The sequence below is a fragment of the Stenella coeruleoalba genome (genome assembly GCF_951394435.1).
Source record: "Stenella coeruleoalba genome assembly, chromosome: 17".
Taxonomy (NCBI): domain Eukaryota; kingdom Metazoa; phylum Chordata; class Mammalia; order Artiodactyla; family Delphinidae; genus Stenella; species Stenella coeruleoalba.
In genome coordinates, this window is record NC_137163.1 from 20,608,597 (window position 1) to 20,621,777 (window position 13,181).

Below are 13,181 nucleotides of genomic sequence, written 5' to 3' on the forward strand. Positions count from 1 at the left end.
GTGAGTTCAGCTTTACCCACTCAGCCTCGGGATGCGTTATTGAAAGGAGGTGAACTTTTTATCACCTGTGGTTACAAACAGCTGTTATTTCAGCACCCCCCCACCCACCCACCCAGTCAGGAATAATCTCTACACACATTCCTGGAATTGAACACAGCTACAGATGGGTTGGTAATCCAATGGACTGATGAATCTAAACGCATTTTCATTCATGGAGGATGGAGCTAAATGAAGAAGGATAAAACGTGCATTGAACCGTATCATGAATTTCTCAAACTTCTTCCTTTGGTTTGTTAGGAACTGCGGAGCAGCACGTCGTGGCCCGTCGAGCTTGGGGAGCTGGCAGTGCGACTGAGCTAGTCCAGGGGATCTTCACAGAAACGGCAGTCGGGGTCTTGGTCGGCTAGAGGTTCCATCTGAATGGTGAGTGAGTGCACAGGAAAGCTCTTGCTGAGGGCTTTCGCAATTTCTCTCCGAACCACCTGGCTGTCCCGGCCGGCTGCTGTCGATAAAGAACCACAGTGAGATTGGCACTGATTTGTACACACAGGGGCGACGCCTCATCTCCAGCTTTTGTCTTTGACCTGGTGGGGTGGGGCACAGGCAGTGCGCTCAGAAGGAGCCACGATGGCTCTGACAATCAGCTACATTCACACAGTCAAGACGGGACATCCTAGTGCTGCAAAGCACCCCGTCACTCTGGGAGCTCTTCTCGCCCACAGCCTCTCTGGAGTCTGGCGCTCCTAGGAGCTGACTATGAAAGTGGAGATAAGCCCTGAAAAAGCCAAGTCAAAACTATTATTTCTTATACAGCCCTGCTCACCTGTTCCCTGGGTTCTCTGGGTTGCCACCCTTATGGCTAATCAGAATTTATGTCAAGGATAGTGACAAGAGCCAGGAAGCATGTAGAGCAGCAGACCTCACTGCCATCTTTTCTCTTGTGCCCAAAGGTATCAGGAGGCTGTAAAGTTCCCTCCGTAGTAACCTGATTGTTTCCTCGATTCTTCCATTTGCAGTGAAATAGTGGTGTAGTAGAGGCTGTAAATTCCCTGCAGCCCGATCCACGCTTCTCAGCAAAGCTGAGGATGTCTGAGAAAGCACAGTCCTCAGATGACTCTTCTGTTCTCTGCCTCTAAGTAACTTCATGAGTTATTTCTTAGCAGCCTAATATGTCATCCTTAGCCTGAGCTGTCTCCCGAGGCAGTGCCCATTTTCTCAGCCCTAGGATGTATCACGAACAAAATCACCTTCTACTTGAAAAAGTAGTTTTGGGGATAAACCCCAAATCCTAAGAATTATCTCACATGGTGACAGAATTGCTAACCATTCAGTAAAGGAACCACCATTAATTCTGACTAGAATATCTTTTAACTTTTTAGGACCTTAAGGATGGGACCATCTTTCTCTCTTTGGTGATAGGCAAAGCATCTTACACACCAAAGATACTCAATGAAGATTTCTTCTTAAATTCTTCCTCTTATTTAACCGATAGGACATCAGGTCAAACAGAGTTTAAGGCCTTGAAGTTTGGGTGGCCTTTTAGCCTTTTGTTCTACTCTGTAACCCTCTGCAGTCGACCCCCAGGGTTGTCATAAGTATCACTGTTGCCACGACGACACTGGCAAGGGGGACGATTTTCAAAGGCCCTTGGTCACACAGAACACTTTACAGTTGTTTTGGCAGGGGCAACAGACACCAAGGGCTCCTCTACCAAAAGGAGGGAAACTACGGACTTTACAGGACAAGGACTGAATTTCGTCCAGGGTGTTTACAAAACTCACTGACCTGCAGTAACGTGAGCTGAGAGAATCACTTGGTTCCTTGTTAGCGACCAGACGTGCAAGCTGTGCACAGACACCACCCCATCCACCGCTAAAATGAGCTCCTTCACACCATTGTAACTCAGGTTCTTTGGCACACCTGCCAAGAGGACAGAGTGGGAGGCTGTTGTTATCTCACTAAATACAGCTCAGTGCAATGGCCGATCGAGGACAGAAAGCCCTTAGTAAATTATTGACTTGCCCTCTCCATTTATGGTTTCTTATTTCAAATATTTACAAAGCAGATTCACCTGACTATTTCAGAGGTTTTACCGTCAATCACAGGTTCACAAAGAGTATTTGCAGATTTTACTAGGCAATCATGAACAACAGTCATCACCCTTCATTTTCAGAGTGTATGGTTTACCCAGTTATCTTTGAAATTATCTGGAAAGCAAAAGGAAGTCACATGGGATTTGGTATCAGATTATCGTGGGTTGGCATTCTGACTACAGCTATTGTGAACCTACCCAACTCTTGGAACTTGTCTAAGCCTTAGAACATTTGTAGTAAAATAGGGATGATAAGAACAATATGTAGTTAACAGAGTCCTTTGGGGACTCTGAAAATATCTCAGAAAATATCTGTCCTTTGTAAACTCTACTGCTATACAAGTGTTCGTTATCCAACAGGTCACTTAGTGAACGGTGTTAATAGGGGATCCTAATATTGTAATATCATCTCATTATTCAGTCTGTAGAATTTCTATTATTTTAGGTATCTTAGGGTTTAATATTAGGGCCACAGAATGTAGTAGTTTGACTTTCATCCTTGTTTCTAAAGGAACAGTGTGGGACACACCAGAAGGTGGGAAGTCTGGCAGCCAGTCGGCTATTCTTTGGGGCTGAAGGAACTGGGGTGTCTCTAGCCTCGAGATGAGAAGGCTAAGGGAAGTAGGATCACTGTTTTCAAACACTGCAAGGATTGTCACATAGAAGATGACAGGATATGAAAGTGTAAGGGCCTGAGTCAATGGTTGGTTAAAATCATAGAAGACATCGGTTTGATATAAGAATTAAAAAAAAAAATCAACTCAACTAGTACAGACGTGGTAAAGCCATTTGATGCAATGGGTAAATCCTTGTCAACTAAAGTTGATCCAGAGAGGATGCTGTAGAAGAGATTTCTAAGGATAAACACTTTTTAGCTTCCACTTCAATTGTATACATACATCACAGACACCTGGTGTGTTTGTTAAAAATAAACATGCCTTGGCGCCATTAAAATGCTCCTGAAGAAAATCTCTACGGATGAGGCCCTGAAATCTATATGCTTTTATAGTGGTTCTTGACCTTCGATGCACATTAGTGTCACCGGGGATTTTAGAAATCCTGATGATTTCTAAAATGATCAGGAAATTTAGAAATTTCTAGAATGATTTGTTGGGTTACACCCAAGACCAATTAAGTCAGATTCTCTGGGGATAAGACCCAGCATCCGTATTTGCTTAGCTCATTTGGTGATTCTAACTGAGTCAAGGTAGAGGACCATTACACTAATATTTACCAGCTACTGGGCAGCTCTACCTTGCAGTGGTTCTCAAGCTTGGCTGCATGTTGAAAAACATCAAGGCCAGCCCCTAATAAATCAAAATCTCTGGGTCTAGGGCCTGGGTATAAGTATTTTTTAAAAGCTTCCCAGATGACTGTAATGAGCAGCTAGTAGAGAACCACTTACTTAAAAGGAATAGGGAATCCTTAACTCTCCTTTTTCAGGATTTAAGAACCTTGCTCATGGGGATTTCCTCCTTGAGGCTAACTTAAAATTCACTACAGTTTGAGTTTAGTTTAGTCCCACTTCATATTTCATGGAACTTGTCAACATGGTTTTTTACTCTGTGAGGTGCACAAAGCTCAGGGTACTAGAAACAAAGAAGTTCTTGTCTCAGATTAGCCATAGAATGTGCATGGAGTCATGGGTGAAAATGTTACATCATCATAATAATAACACCTTTATTGAGAAGCTGCATGTCAAGGTTTGTATTGAGCACTTTATTTATAGTGATTATTTTATTTAATAGTCATAAGAACTTTAAGAGCTAGTTAATGAGTGTTACAACTCCTGTTTGACTGGAGAAGAAAGTGGGAGTCAGAGAGGTTAAGAAGAATTGCTAAGGCCACATAGGTAAGTGGCATGTCAGATTCTAAGGTACGTGCTCTGGGTGTGGAGTGTCATGCAAATGCTAGACTCCATGTACCGTAACCCAAAGTTGACTATTATGCCCAACGTGTCATCTCTGGAGAGTTTCATCTGACCCTTTGAAGACCTGCTGTCATTCATCTAGGACCCTTGAGATGAAGTCATGATCCCACTACCTCTTTTTCTCTTGCCTCCTTTATCACTTGACTTTTATGGAGAATGCAAGTCCACTGTTACTTATTTTTCTCTATGAAATAATATTGACAAGCAAAAGGATATGTTCCCATTGGCCTCAATGTTTCATCACATCTTAGAAAGCTTTTTCTTTCTGGGGGAGAGCCTGCAAAAATATTAACGTATCCAGGAAAATACCCAGATTCGTTTTCAAAAAAATAATTACCCAGGCTAATAAGTATATGAAAAATCACTCATAATAAGTAAATGAAAAATCACTCAGTATTCTTCATAATTAAAGACTTGTGTATGGAATCAATAAGATAATATTCACCTATCAGATTAGAAGAGAATCAACAGTTTGACAATACCCAGTGATGGTGATGATGTGAGGAAATGAACACTCTCATATGCTGTTGGTAAGAAAGAAATTGATATGGTATCTTTGGTAGAAAGGGCAATATCTATCAAATTTGAAAATGCACATAACTTCTGAAACAGCAATACACTTCTAGGAATTATTAGATTATTATCTAGGAATATTATTATTTAGGAATAATTAGATATACAATTGCTAAAAATATAATTGCAGCATTATTTGTAATGTCTGTCAATAAGCAGGTATTGCGATACGTGCTTACAGTAGAATAGAATACTTTGTATCCATGAAAAAGAATGAGGTGTATCTATGTATGTACTAATATGGAAAGATCTCCAGTTGAAAAAAGTAAGGTGCAGAACAAAATATGTATGTAATCCTAGTTTGTGTAAAAAAGACACATGCACTATATATATACACACACACATATACACACATGTATATATGTATATTGCATGTACATATATGTGTAAATGCATAGATATTTTTGGAAAGATATATGTCAACTTATTAGTAGGTGTTACTCCTGAATAATGGGACTGAGAATTCAAAGGTAGAAAAATGGAGAGACTTCTTCTTATCATATTATACCTTTCCATCTTTTTTTTAAAAATTTTACCAAGTACAAGTATTATTTTATGCTAACCTAATTTGAAAACCTAATTTAAAAATTAAGCATCTTCCAGATAGGAGTTACCTGCCAGTTTCAATAATTAGTTACATTTTTGCTTAAATAAGAAAAAGATAATCATGAGAGAACGTCTGTACTGAGAGATAAAGTGGAATGTAGTCATCTCACATTGTACACACATTTGTCTTTTCTCCACCTTCAAGTCAGTAAGTTCTGTAACAGCAGTAACAGCTGCAGCTCAGTGCTTGGCCCTCAGAAAAGAAAATGGATGCATCTGAGACTTGACAAACCAAGTATTGTCCCCTTCTGAGCGAGGACATTCACTTGTTACTCAGTGATGTTTGACTCCGTTTTCTGTTTCACTGTGGTCAATCGACATTATCACCTACCAACGATTATCATGCCCTCTGAGAACAAAACCTTTAAACGTGTACTGGGCAGTGAATGCTAAGCTAGGGAAGGGTGAGCTGTCGTGAAGGCAGCTGTACTCTGAGACTGTGTCTACCTTCGGTCAAAATGTGCTGGACAGGAAAGAGAAGCTCAGCTGACGTATGGCTATCTTTGATCATCTGAATGTTTGATAAGATGCAAATCTCTGGTTGTGATTGAATTTTCTAAGCGCCACTCCCAGTGTCCTCATGGAAGAACCCTTTCAGGGGTATGAAGAGACTAGTCCAGTGGTTCTCAAAGTACGGGCCTCTGCCCAGCAGCGGCAACGTCTTGTTAAAATTCAGATTCTCAGGCCTCGCCCCAGGCCTACTGTCTCAGGAACTGTTGGATGGGCCCAGCAGTCTGTGTTTTATCAGACCCTCCAAGTGGTTCTGATGCCACTGTCTGAGAACTGCTGGCCTAGTCGAATGAGCATTTTAGGCAAGTCCTTCATAGTAGCTATAATGCTGCCTGAGGGATGGATTTATTCAATATTTCTTAGGTATTTGCCACATATTTAGGGATAAATTTATATTTTTGCTGTATCTCCCTCACTGAATCGCTCATTCTGGTGTTTGTACGTATTGTTTTTATACTATGCCATATCATTTAACAGTTGCTGAAGAAAACAGAAGCCAGTCCTTTTTATTTATGTATTCCCATTTGAATAAAAATCATATTATTTTTCACAAAAATTTCTTGTAAGTTTACGCTTTCCCTATAATGCAAACTCACAGTGAGCATGCCTTGAGGCCATTCCCTTTTGTGATTATAAGGAAGACAAAACACAAATGCTGGGAATAATAAGAAAATCATTCCTACCTTCCATGAGTAAGATGGAGAAGTCCTTTAAGATAGTGATGGTGCTGGCCAGAACCAGGATGGAAAAGACAAGTGTGCAGATCGGGTCAGCCATTTTATAGTCTGGCTAGAAAATATGGGGATTTCAGTTAATTGAATGCAGGCCTCCCATGCGGAAAGTCTGATGGTTAAAATGAGTAAACCCTCACGCTTCCTTCCCTCCCTGTCACCCATTCACCCTCCTGACACTGAACCCCAACTCAGAGGCAAGACTTCCTGAAGACTCAGTGCTTCTTCTAAGCTTTCAACTCTCAGTGACTCAAGAAAGGGAGACCATAGGACATGCTCTCCCCACAATTTAAGAAGTAAAAAGAGAGATATCCTTGAGTGCGCTCTCAAAAGGCCTGATTGAACTTCTCTCAAATTAATAGAAGTACAGAGAATGTGATGAAAATATGCACACATGTGTACAACATTCAATGACTTTTCATCCTTCATTATGGTGAAAAGAAAGGATATCATGTGTTCAGAGGTTGCATGTAACCAAGGTATAGGCAGAGCTTGGTCTTGGCAGAGTGGGTCACTTTACTCCTTTCCCTCTTAAATAGGACGCGTACTCAAGGCAGGCATCTTTGATACAGTCCAAAGAATATGTACTGAGGCCTCACTCTCGTGCTGTCTCACCGCTGGAGCCCTTGGCCTCAGGGTAAAGCACCTGCTATTCTGCCCTTGATGAAGTTCTGTGCCACAGAAAAATTTGTGCCTCATTACTTCTAAGAAACCCGGCAAGAATAACCTTGGTAAGAGTACTCGCAAACTTCACTCACCCTACGATTTTGAACGATTTGGTCTTAAACTTAAAGCTTTTAGTGAGGATTTGCCCGATTGAATTCAGACATGTCTTTGTAATTTTTATTTACATGTTTTCATTTTCCACTAAAAATAATAGAGTCCTTGCTAACTGGGCAGTCGTGATGTGAACAGACAGAGCTATACACTCCTCTCCTCCATTACCCCCCTACCTCCGCGCTTACCCAACTCTGTTGGTTCTTGGTATTACCAAATAGAGATTTGTAGTGAATATTTGTTTGGGGTCAGAGGCCCACTCAGGATCTATTCCAAGTTTCAATTGACACCCTGACTTTTTGGAAATAAGTTACCTGTCTCCCATGGTGGGAGAGTCAGTCAGGTGCTCTACCCTCCCCAGCCAAACAGCAGATACAAGACCCAACCTATGTCAGTTGGGCTCCATTTCCCAGAAATATGAATCTTCAGCAGAGCGACAAGAACAGGAAAAAAATTAGTTGAGTCACATTCATTTCATCATGGTGCCTAGGACAGAAGTTGGATAGTTTCTGAAATCTAGATACCAAAAGTTGCTCTTTATTCTACCTTGATTTCTGTAGAGGAGTACATCCAATAAATTTCAGCCAATGAGTCTACTTTTTGCTTAAGTGAGCTACAGATCTTTTCTGTTGATTACAACTCAAGAACCCTAAGTTATTCATGGTTCCATTGCAATCCATCTTAACCGCAGAACAGAAGGAACTACTTTCTTGAAAGACGGGCAGCCCTACAGTTAAAGACATAGCTCTTAGGAATTTGGAAAGTCTAGGGTTTCAAGCTTTGAAAGTTTCTTTGTTTAAACCTTGTAAAGTAGTTTGTGTAGGCAAACCGGCTGTCCACCCTCATTTAAGTTAATAATGGAGGGTCAGCTTCTGTACCACCTAATCTATAAAATCACTAAGACAGTGAGTAAACTCAAACATACTCACCTTAAAGTAGATAATAAGTGCACTGGTTAACACACTGATGCTCTGAAATAGATCTCCAAGGGCATGTACAAAAGCAGCTCTGACACTGGCATTAGCTTGCACTTCTTTGTGATTGTGGCCAGAGTGTCTCTGGTGCAAAATCACACTTAGTCTGGAAGAAAAAGCAATGTCCTTGGCCCACGAGACTAACCCTTAAAAATCTGTGCAGCACAATGGGGAGTTGACGACAGCATGTATTACCCAAAATGGCAAAGAGTTGAAACATTAATGCTTTATAGTGGACTATTTTGAACTAATTTTGAACACAAGGGTATCATGGAATTTAAAGAAGTTCACACAAGGATAGACAATGAAGGTTCACCTCAGTTTTCTTTTCCATCTAATTAATGCCACTCTGTTTCATTTTAAAACTGGAAACCATCACCTCTTAGGTAAATGCCAAGTATTTGACAATGAGGAGGGGAAGTATTTATTGAGGATCTACTGAATGTCAGACACTGAGCTAGGCTTAAAGCTGAGCTTTGGTGGGAGCTTAATTAGTGTGCTGGTTTCAAATGCAAAAAAGCAGAAAACAAACAAAATAAGGAGTGAATGTCTTCAAAGTTGGATTTTTTAATCTTTTATTTTACTTAATTTTGTTCATTTCCATGAGCATTGGAAATTTGAATAATTCCCTAATGGCCAATGATGAGAGTACTGTGCTTATGTATATGTAGCTATTTATCAAGAGACTGAAATATATTAATGTATTATAATGTATATAAATGTTATATGTATATATAACATATTGCATAATTTAACAGCTCCAATCCAAGTCAAAGAGACTAATAGTGGGCCCTATAAATTATGTACCTGATTCTGTTTATCCACAACTTTAGGAGTAATCTCTTTCTTTTTTTTTTTTTTAATATATTTATTTATTTTTGGCTGTGTTGGGTCTTCGTTGCTGTGCACGGGCTTTCTTCATTGTGGTGCGCAGGCTCCTTGTTGTGGTGGCTTCTCTTGTTGCAGAGCACAGGCTCTAGGCACACGGGCTTCAGTAGTTGCAGCACGCAGGCTCAGTAGTTGTGTCTCATGGGCTCTAGAGCGCAGGCTCCGTAGTTGTGGCACGCGGGCTTAGTTGCTCCACGGCATGTGGGATCTTCCCGGACCAGGGCTCGAACCCGTGTCCCCTGCATTGGCAGGCGGATTCTTAACCACTGCGCCACCAGGGAAGTCCAGGAGTAATATCTCTTATGTTTTGCGTAGAAACACTTTCTGTACATTTTGGAGCAAAGGTTTAAAAAAATAATTTTTCAGCACCATGTATCCCAGTCTATTTGCAGGTAGGTGTCTGTTAAATCTCAGGCCATCATCACAAAGCGGAGAGACTGCTATCCACCAAGATGTGAACATTACATAATATACAGTTTTTAGATTGTCAGTGTTTGGGCAGAAATTCACCCTCAGTTAGGAGTTACCATTTAAAGTTCTTCAGACAACCTAACATGCCTAACATGCCTAGCAAACATGGCAGACCTAGAAAGCAGTTAATAGACTTTCTTTCTAGGTCTGCCATGTATGCTCATCACATTGTTATCCATTCTTTTACTCATTTTGTATTTAAAAAGAAAACTTACTTAGGGATTCTTATATGCCAGGCGCTATTAAATGCTTGGGGCATAAAGGTGAAAATAGACGTAGTCCCTCCCCCATTGTAGCTTTAAATATGATGGAGATGGCAGAGATTTTAGAAAGACAAACATAAATGGAAAATTCTAATTATACTAAGTCTATTAAGAACTGGTGCTACAGATGGTACAACAGGGGACTCTGATTTAGTTAGACAGACAAGGCAATTGAGTTGGATTTGAAAGGTTATACTAGAGTTAAATAGGCTAGTTAAATAGGCTAGGAGACGTTGCAGGCAGAGAAAAACTTAGCCTTAAGGCGCTGTCCGTCATCTTCATCCGAGAATCCCTTAGCAACGTCTGTTAGAACTTTCTACCTTGATTTTGGGCTCCCAAGCAATAGATTTATTCCCAAATTATGGTTCTGATATCTCTGCGGTCAGACAATACAGCATCTAGCAGAACTGGGAGTAAACATTTGAGTCACTCAGTATCCAGGGAAGTCAATGCTTTTCAATTCCCTGGTCTTTGTAAGCATGAAAAGCACATGCAGTATTAGGGTCGAAGTTCAAAAGCAGTTGTAGTAAAAAGAAAATTTGGATGGTATCTATTTAGAAAGTCACACTCGATCTTCAAGGTGCCAGATTTATGTGGTAGTTAACTGGGTGCATTCTTCATCTTTATGCAGCATACACACAACCTATGTGACGTATGACTCGGGAAATTATTAACATTTTTATTGTTCCTGCTGCCCTGGGGACATATAGTTCTTCTTATGCAAAGATGATGGTATTGACTCCCAGTCGGCAGGACATGTGGTCTGGCTTATTTGTCTCCTTGTAGTGATAGATTTGCATTGATCTTCCCATACTTTTTCTCCCAGGGCCAATATGAAACATATTTTCAAGTTAACTGGGTAGAAATAGTGATCTAGTCAGGGACAGCAGATCAGATACCACTCTTCTAATTGTTTAGCTTAGAGATTTTGAGCAATGGGTCCCAAACTAAGGGATGAGGACCTGAGGCAGGTACAAGCTAAGGACATGAAAGTGCCTGGAGGAACTTATTCAAAGTACACGCGCTCAGACTACCCTCTAATTGCAGGGATTCCTTTGTGCCCACTCTCAGAAAACAAAAACAAAACAACGCTGTTTAAAATGCCATTCTTCGTCACTGTCTTCTTCCATTCCTGAACCTACCTCATTGAATGTATCATGTTACATTGCAAGATAGACAGGTGATACATGGATGGTTTTCTATTGCTGCTGTAACAAATTATGACAAAGCCTTTGTGGCTTAGAACAACATAATTTATTGTCTTACAGTTCTGGAAGTCAGAAGTCTAAAATGAGTGTGCAGGACTGCATTCCTTCTGGAGACTCTAGGGGAGAATTCATTTTCTTACCTTTTCCAGCTTCTAGAGGTCACTTACATCTTCAAAGCCGGCAATGCAGCATCTTCTCTCCCCTCTGACCTCATACTTCCCTCTTATAAGGATTTTTGTGGTTACATTGGGCCTATCTGGATAATTCAGGATAGTCTCCCCTTCTCAAGATCCATCCTTAACCACATTTGCAAAGTTCCTCTTACCATGTAAGTTGACATATTCAGAGGTTTCAAGGATTAGAATGTGGACATCTTTGAGGGGCCATTATTGTGACTACCACAGATGATAGGTAGGTAGGTAGATGGATGGATGGATGGATAGATAGATAGACAGAGTTTAAAGTAACGTTGCCCAAAATCAGACTATCAAATAGGAAAGATCAAATCAATCAAAAAGGATCAAAGCCCTGGCTTCAGCTCCACATTGTCACGAGCAATCAGATAGTTCATTTGGGAAGACCAGACCAGTATGGCAATAATCACATGTCCAGCGGGGCATGATCACATTTCCTCTAAGAATGATTTAAGACTGCCTGGATGAGAGAATGGACCAAGAGATGGAAACTAAAGAGAGAGTTTAGCTAGCACAGCTGAAGAGTTTTCATGCAATCATAATAAGGCAAAGATAAGAGAGACTGCTTTTGAGAGAAATAAATTCCCTATTATTCTGTTAAAATATATGAAACTAATGACCACTTTATGGGGATATTGCAAAAGAGAATTCAAAAGTAGAAAGGGGGCTGAAGTAAATAAAATTTATGATCTCTTCCAACCCAGGTCTCTGGGAACTCATAATGTGTTCATGTAACAAAAAGAATAGGAGTAAGTCACATCCCACATGGAACCATCAATTTGTGTGAGAGAGCAGAGTGGCTAGAAGCTCAATTCTGGGTTTGGTGGGTCTGTTTTCAAATCCGCTCTGCACTACCTCATTGGCAGTTTATTTAACCTCACTGAGCTTCAATCTCGTAATCTGTATGGTATGAGTGTTGTGAACATTGAGCTTGATAATGTAAATAGATCAAAAGATCTCAGCGCATTCTCTGACACATAGCAAGCATTCAAAATGGTAGCTATTAGAAGCCAATGTTAAAACACACTGTAACTTAAAGTGGCACAACCAGCCCTATTTTCAGTCTTAGAGCCATTTGAACACTCTGTCAGGTCTCTACCGTCCTCACAAGTGGAGGAATTAAAAACAAACAATAGCAACAACAACAAACCCACAAATCTATGTCCAGACAAGCTTCACGGGCAGTGTGTGGGGTGACTTACATAATGTTCGCTGCCACCGCACAGCTCGAAGCAATGATCATCACGGTCGCCTGGATCTGGTAATTGGAGTACAGCAGGCGTTCACATGCTAGGTACACCAACACACCAGTCACCACCCAGACACATAGGATGGACAGCAGGGCACCGAGGATCTCTAGGGATTCAAAATGCACACAGACACACATACACAAAGAATTTGTGAATCACCTTAACCTCCCCAAGAGTCATAAGATATTAATGCTCCGTTCCCCCCCGCAAAAAAGAGAGGCTTCACACTAGCTCACCCGGTGATTCGCAAAGCAAACGTGTGGATGGATTTTAGCACTAAGATGAGACACTTTAATGTTGTATTCATAAAACACCAGTGTCTGAGTTCATTATGCTCCATATTACTAAGTAATTTTCAGCAAATTTTTAAAGCATATTAATGGCTGCCTACCCTTGCTGTTTTCCTGAGGGATTTTAATTTAAACAGGTGCTAAAATGATTGAAACTTATTAGGAGATGAAATAATGGGACACAGAGTAAAACGTGTTTAGAAACTCTTAATTTTGCCATAAAACACTTACAACTTGCCAGCACTGTAAAATAGTAAAAAGGGAATCCTTCAGAGACTTAATGAAAATGAGCTTCATATGCCAACCCAACATATTATAAACACAGAGGCAAACTCCAAGGTATATCAGCACTCTAACTGCATTTTACAAGCAAGAGTAAGGAAAAGAAGTGTCAGAATGGAGACATTTACATGAACATTTAAAG

At 40.6% G+C, this 13,181-nt stretch overlaps 1 protein-coding gene across 1 annotated transcript in view; it reads right to left on the bottom strand.

Annotated features, from left to right (window-relative positions):
- Positions 1-218: 218 nt before the first annotated feature.
- Positions 219-13,181, bottom strand: part of SLC30A8 (solute carrier family 30 member 8) — a gene marked incomplete at its 5' end in the record, with an annotated part of 35,048 nt that continues 22,085 nt past the window's right edge. The window contains 5 exons of the mRNA XM_079902311.1: positions 219-502; positions 1,786-1,920; positions 6,395-6,500; positions 8,149-8,299; positions 12,420-12,573. Of these exons, the coding sequence (XP_079758437.1) occupies positions 357-502; positions 1,786-1,920; positions 6,395-6,500; positions 8,149-8,299; positions 12,420-12,573 (692 nt within the window). The 3' untranslated portion in view covers positions 219-356. The remainder of the gene's footprint in view (positions 503-1,785; positions 1,921-6,394; positions 6,501-8,148; positions 8,300-12,419; positions 12,574-13,181) is intronic.